Raw genomic sequence first — 7,592 nt, forward strand, 5'->3', positions numbered from 1 at the left:
CACAGGTAGTAAGGGACTCACAGTCGTTGCTAATTCTGAGTAAGTGCGGAAGGGTTCTTACAGGTTCTCAGTAAACTAGAAGCTTGTAGTACGCTTTTATGGTGGCCGTAAGACACGCACAAGCCTGTGCAATGCGTCGTTGCAAGTAGGCTCGATTACCAGCCGTTGTTCGGGAAACCAGCCCGCATTCCTGAGAGAGCGGCGGAGGTCGAGCCTACGTTGCAAGCCAATCGTGTGATGGCGCGCGCAGTTCCAATGGTTTAAAAAATAACCGTTTTCTATAAAGATGCGTCAGTTTTTTAGAAAGGAAGTAAGGGAAAACTGAGAAAGAGAGAATACGAAGATGAATTCCGCTCAAAATTCCGTAAGTTCAGAGAATTTGACAGAGAAACCAAGAACTGAAAACCAACGCGTGAAGCTTTTAACAAAAGAAACGAACACTGTAGTTAAAAATGGATGGCTGACACCCTACATCGAAAAAGACCTCACCAAAACGCTAAGATCTTCAGAAAAAGTTGAACTATGGTTGAGAGCTCACTTTTCACACCCCATGAAACAGCCAGTTGATTTTGTACAAGACAATGAAGGGTTGCAATACGGTGCCGAGAGGACAAACGCGGCAGAAAGTGTGCTTACGAGTTTGGCGGCGCTGGGGATTTCATCTGGAATATTTTCAGCATTACAGGAAGAAGAGAACAGTTCTACACCGAAATTTTGAAGAAGAATGAGTACTGCAGAACTTTTTCAGTGTAGTAATCCAAATTTTTAAAATAATTTTTTAATGTCATGTTGCTAGACAAAACAGTGTTAAAAAAACCTGACTTCAATAGGATAAGGGACCAAAACATCAGCTTAGTCGTGGTTGTATTTAAAGTGTTTTTTTGCTAAATTTATGTTGCCGGTGTCCATCCTTTGTTCTATTTCAACGTCAAAATAACTCTTCCTAGTGGTTTGTACCGTCTATTGCTTTCACTGTGGTTTCCAACTGAACCAGAGCACTGCCTTGGTCATAGGATCTCCAAGAAAAAGGAAATAAAACATATCTGTCACGTCCACAGCCAGAAAACTAACATGGATCTTGTCAAAATATTACGATGACTGATTTCCCGCAATATCCCATTTGGCCATCTAGATTTTCCCGGGTTTTCATCATACGGCCACACAGTCTTAAAAAACGTTTTGATTGCGTATATGTATAGATGTTCTCTTTCCCTACACAGTGAGCATCGTGTGAACGCGTTGATTGATGGTCTCTTTCCAACACAGCGAGTACAGTGTAAACTCTCCTTCGTGGATTGACAGAACCAGGTGGCAGCGAGCAGTCTTAACGTATAACTATGGTAAAGCCGAATTAGTTCTTGAAAAATATGAAGGAACCTTTCGCGCCATAACAAGCTCTCTCTCCTGGGTGTGTGACAGTCTTCGTAGAGAACGTAGTGGGAAGTTGGAGACTTTTAAGGTTTTAAGACTTCCGCCTTTAACCCTTGATGAAACTCTTATGCCGTGCTTTTGGGATGTTAAATAGTCTAGCAGGTTTGGATGACACGAAGAGGCTTGCTTCGACAAACATTGGAAGACGACTGAGAACTATGATTATATGGAACTGTGTAGGAGCGGGAGACTTTTTCGTGTCCTCCGGGAGAATCTTGGCGGAGATGACCGGCATTTGTAGTTAAGAGTTGAGTTGTCTTCTTCTTTGGCCAAAAAATCCAAAGAAAAAAAAACTCTCCCATGAGCGAACAGGAGCATGGATAAAAGCAGTATCGTACTTGATATAAAGCAAACTAACGCAACTACGAAACAAAGAGGTCCCTCTTGCCGCTTAAAGGTGAACTGCGAAATTTCTTCTTCACTAACTTCGGTTCTCATCGTGCTAAATGATCGTAACGGTTTATGGATAAGGATTCATTCGCTACGTTTTTATTGCTTCCTTAGAATCGGCACGTACGTGACAACAGTGTGACACGTTCATAAGAAAGCCAGTTGTTGAAGTCGAGATACGAGACGGGGGAGGATTAGGCCCGTCCTCTCTTCATCTGCGCCATTCTTGTCATTCTCTTTGAAGAAGGAAAAGAGTTATTTGATTTCAATCGATGCTGCAAAGCTCCGATAAAATATCGCATTAATAATATCGTCATCCGTTTCCTTTTGACCTCAGAACTTCTGAGAATACGGCTTTTAAAAACTGAAGTCGATGACAGTTGCGTAAAAGTTTGATAGAAAGTACTGCCGCTTTTTCTTGAAAACGGCTTGACCTAGCTTCACTTTGCTTGGATGACCATTAAAAATGGCGGTCCCTTCTCCAGATTTTGTGAAGTTTTTTTTTCGCATTTTAAGCAAAGGCTCGTTTGCAATCACGTGCATTTGTCCAAATGATTTCAGCCATTCTAGGGTTAATGCGACAAAGCGATTCAAGACGTTTCAAAGAAATAGCATTGCCTTAAGTCAGGTACACTGTACGAGAAACGTCCAGGAAATCGCGTATAATAACGTTCCATTATTTCCCGGCCACATAATTCTAGAAGTTAACAGAACTGTGTGAACGTGAAGTTAATATAGTTTCAGCCGGATATTTTCGGCACCTTTCGCAAATTATTGACCATTATTAGCCTGTGAGAGCAGACGCCCAGTGTCCACGCCTTTTCCGCCGGCTTAGCACTATGAAAAAAAAATCGTTCTCTGGTCACCTTGACTTCATGATCAGCTCAGTGAACAGCTAAAAAGGCAAAACATTTGTCGCTTAAAATAAAGATTTTTAAACCGTCCGAAGTCAGTTTTGAGCTTACTTGAACAGCGTAGGTTATCGTTCATTTTAATTGATGTTGCTCAAGGTATTTTCGCTAATTGAGAATTCTTAACTATAAATTAACAAAGAAATCAAGGCCGGCAACGCTCCAAATATGATTTTCTAACATTACAGAAAAAAAAAAAGACAAAAGTTTGGGCCGAAGTTGTTCAAGTCTTCTCATTCAAATGGAATTCATTTTTGTGTTCTGTTGAGGTATAAACAGTTATTGCATCATATTCCCTTGTACTACTAACTATGATTGCATGAATTAGCGCGGATGTATTTAATTTATAATGACGTCACGCTATTACGCTATAGCGTCGCGCACAAATGACGTCACCAATTTTGGGCTTCATGGGTAGCGTTGCTAACGTTACATTTGTCGGCAAATCGTAGAATAACAACAGAGTAAACAAATGAGAAAGCTCAAAGAACAAAACTGAAAACTGCACCACTTTGCTGTTTGTATTTACTGCACGGCACGGCTGTAACGTAGCATGATATTCGCGACCTCGCTCAGTTGAAGCCTAAGAAAACAGCCGATGTTACGAGCGAGAGGCGCCTATATTGCCGGCACAACTGGCGCCGCGAAACGGCTGTTATGGCGGGCTAGACTATGGCCTCCTCAGCTTTGCGCTGCCATATTTGGCGACCTGTTCATGGGTAATTTTAATGATTATACCTGCATCCTGTTAAGAGCGAAAACGGCTTGCAAAAAGGAAGTTGTCGGTTCTATTGTCTGCGGCTTGGCCCACTTTTCCGCAGCAAAAATAGATCTATCTTTACGAGCACTCATATGTTATTAAACAAACTGTATGCAATATGCAGCCCAATTAACCATACGAAACTCGTTAAAAATATATAATTCATAAAGAAATGTTGACTTTAGACTGGAAGTCGACAGGCCGGGTTGCTTTTATTCGACCTCCAGTGCGGGCCGGTCTTTAGACCTCCAGGTGTGAGTGGAACTGAAGGTATTAGGGTTAGGATTTAATTTACGTTTTTTTTACACCTACATGCACACTTAAAAACTTTAATAACCCTGCGCCTCCAGAATACGTTAAGATCCGCATTCTATCACTTTTGCCGCCAAATCGCCACCATTTTTGTCTTCATTTAAAGAGCTGAACTACTAGTCACCCGCGCAAAGAGACGTAGACTGGTCAAGAAGGCTAGCGCTTGTCAAACATTTCACCTAATAGCTGCCTCATGAGCGCCACGAGCGCGGGAGGTTCGCGTTCTTCGTACGCGAGACTAAACCCACGCTTCGCACAGAGAAATAAGTTCAACCGCCTGTGTTGCAACCTAAGGGGCATTGCATTATGCCCAAATGTAGCAGTTAGGAGAAGTCGGTAATCCCCAAGCACTACCAAAGATACACGATACCACCAGAGATGTGGCAAAAGCACGAGAATATTAAACAAAACAACAGAAAAGCTTCCCACGCAGCCGAATTTGCAATTACCCCAGCCCCTAACCCTACCCCGCCCCACACCACCCTTGTTAATTATCAACAAGCAATTGGCGCAAAGCCATTCGTCATTGTACGATGCAAAACAACCTGAAGGAAAAAATGGAACTATTCAGGAGAACTGGCACTTTTTTCGTCTTGAATAATGGACGCAAAAGCTATTTTAATAATTTCTCAAGACAAGCCTTTTTTGTCACGAGTTTCCCTTGAGCTGAAACCTCTTGAAATCTTTCCGGAGACGTGAGAGAATAGTTCATTTCGGGAAAGTCTTTCCGTCCGTTGAGCGCAGAATATGCACAAGGTCAAACAGAGTAAATATTTGTTAACACATAGTTTGAAAACAAAGAGCCATAAAGACAAAAACTTTAAATTCATGGTTATTTTGTCAAACAAACAAAAAAAAACCTAACATGTTTTTTGAATTTTTTGGTTTATTAATTGCGAAAACGAATGATATCAGAAGAAGCATTCATTCATTGGACGATTAGTGAGATAAAATTAAAGTATTGCGTGCCGCTTCGGAACAGATGGAACGTGAGGTCACGCATGGGTTAAGTCCTACGTCACTCAAAAACAAAGACATTGCAGACATATCCGGAAAACAGAGCGTTTGATTCCTACTATCACGTCACGTATAACTGAGCACAGAATAACTTATTCCAGAAGAAACGCAGCGTCACTATTGCAATTAACACTGCTCTGGATTCTGGAGTTTTGACGATGACGGAGGAGGAGAGTAGAGTTTTGCGAGTCGTGCGATCGAAGACATGCAAGAAATGGCTACATATATCTGCCATAGTTTTTGGGTTTCTTAGCATTGGCGGTTGTTTTGTACTGGCAAGTCTTACATATATTCTTTTTGGGGATTGCGAGGACTGTACTCCAAAACCAAACGATAAAGAAATGGTGAAAATCATGCGGATACTAGCGACTGTTTTATTCCTTTTTGGAATTCTACTTATCGCTTTGTCACTGTGTTGTAAAGGTACAACGAACAGTTTAGCACCTCAAGTCGTCGTGTCGGATATTCCACCAGGGGATTTAGAAAAATCACCCGCTCCTATCCTCGCTCAGACTCATACTCCACACAGGCAAGCTTTTGTAGAGGAAGCAGCAACAAATCCGCCAGATTTTGTGGCAGCACTGACAATTAATACCAATGAAATAGTTCCTAGAGGGAGTAGTAATTTGTCAGTGAATGAGGGATTTTGGACAGAAGAAATTGAAGAACTTGATGGTCCTGTAACTCCTCCACCAAGCTACGAGGAAGCTTTGGTGATGAGATGGCCGAATGTTGTAGTACAAGAACATGGGTCACAATCAGAAGATTCGATACATTCTGAGGACACAGGATTATGAGAACTCAAAGATCAAATTATGAAAAGAACAAAAAAACACAAAGGATTAAAAATCAACATAACAGTCGTTATTTCTTTACAATTCACGCAATGAATTATTTATCTTTCTTCCGTAAAATTTTCTACGCACTTTTGTACATAAATGTATATTTACAAAGACACACTGATTTTGTACAAATGTTTGGGGTATTCTACTGGGTCGTTTATTTTTTTAGTAATTTTGACAGATGATGCGTGGTGTTTAAACACGAGTTGAAATGTGTCATATTTTGTTATTCTATGAATGGTAAATATCACGTTCATTGTTTTTGGAAGTGAACATATAGATTTAAAAGAATCATTATTTTGTAAATAAAGGGAATTTCAAATATAAAGTTCCCTGTAAATGCTTTAGATTGTATAAAGTACCCATTTGAAGCATATCCTTGAGGGGTACATGAACAACTTAAAAAAATGCTTTGCATTAATATAAATAATATCCCCCCAGAGATGGCAAAGTCACACAATAATATTCATTACACATCATGACGATGGCCATGAAACTACTTGAACCCTGACTTTCACCAACAACAAAGTTCTCTACGCTTTCTCATTACCTATTCTGAGTTTTCAGAGCATGCCAGGCTCTTGAATGTAACATAAAAAGATTATTGGAATAAGAAGAGGCTACTATACAATCAAAATATCAGATTGCTTTTGTATTTGGGGCCAATATTTAAAGTAAATTCAGTGCAATGCCTAGCAGATCACCCAACCATCCTGATCTTGTTGGAATTGCCCCAATTTTGCTTGAAAATCCTGAGGCCCGGCCAATATGTGATTGGGATAGGAAGAATCCCAATTTAAAAACTTGTTCTGATTTTTTCATACAATGCTTAAACATTAACACCAAATAGCGAAGGATATACTAAAATGAAACTGATCTCTAGAAAATTAAAGAAACCGCAAGAAACTTAAAATGAAATTTGTATGTGAAGGCATGCACAGCTATGAAAGTGTTTGACTGTGTTGGCCTGAGAGAAGCTGACATTTTGCAATGCCACTGGATCTGGGTAGTGCTCCTGATTGGTTGAAAATTTGATTCATCCAATCAGAAGCACTTTCCAGATCTGGGTAGTGAACATCATCAGGATGGAATTTTGGCACTCGCTTCTCTGATCTCATTTCACGAGGAAACCATTGGTGACGTCATGAATTGTTGGCTATTTTCTCAGGCTATGACTGTCTGCTATCCTGTTGGTCAATCATTATTGAAAACAAGAGTAAAATCACAATCTATTTACTGAACATGTTTCACAGAAATTGTCTTTTGAGAACAATAAAAATAGCTTTTCATTTCAAAATTTTGGGGGTAAGACTGCCCTATAGTCCCCCTTGCAGTTAGCACCTTTGACACTCACATTTTTTGTCTATTGTTAAAAAAATATCTCAAGTTTTCATGCTCAAAAGAATGGATAGTTTGGCCCAGACCAGCACCCCCAAGACAAGATCTCTGGGAAAATTCTCCACTTCTAACCTTCAACAGTTGACTTTTTATTGGGTTTTTTCAAAGGAGCAAATTATTTCTACGGCATATTATTAACCATGCATCATGACCAAAATTATTATTTACCCATCAAAGTGGTATTTTACTGGAGCTTTTGATCCAACTTGTCAGATCAAAAAATTAATTTTTCACTCACATAAGGTAAATCTTGTTTTGAGTACATGTTAAAGCATGAAACTTAAATGTTCCTATAAAAAATTCACAACCATTTTCTTACATGCATACAACTGTAGCTTGTCAGAGAACGTTACAATAATGCGGTCTGTAGGTACAACGAAGCAAAACTTTTTTCAATTTTGATTCTTTCTTTAAGACAGATCTTAATTATCTCAAGTTTATATCACTATTAAATTGAGCTCATAAGAAGCAAAACAATCCTTTTTTCACCTAAAGATTTCACAAGGTTCCTTACCAGCACCCTTTGTCACC

The 7,592-nt window shown here is 39.7% G+C and overlaps 1 protein-coding gene across 1 annotated transcript; it reads left to right on the forward strand.

The window, feature by feature from the left end:
* Positions 1 to 4,889: 4,889 nt before the first annotated feature.
* On the forward strand, positions 4,890 to 5,991 carry LOC140924244 (uncharacterized). The gene has a single exon (XM_073374273.1). It carries the CDS (start codon positions 4,980 to 4,982, stop codon positions 5,616 to 5,618), a length of 639 nt encoding a protein of 212 aa, XP_073230374.1. The 5' UTR covers positions 4,890 to 4,979; the 3' UTR covers positions 5,619 to 5,991.
* The last annotated feature ends 1,601 nt before the right edge of the window (positions 5,992 to 7,592 follow it).

The sequence above is a fragment of the Porites lutea genome, chromosome 14 (assembly GCF_958299795.1).
Source record: "Porites lutea chromosome 14, jaPorLute2.1, whole genome shotgun sequence".
Classification (NCBI taxonomy): Eukaryota; Metazoa; Cnidaria; class Anthozoa; order Scleractinia; family Poritidae; genus Porites; species Porites lutea.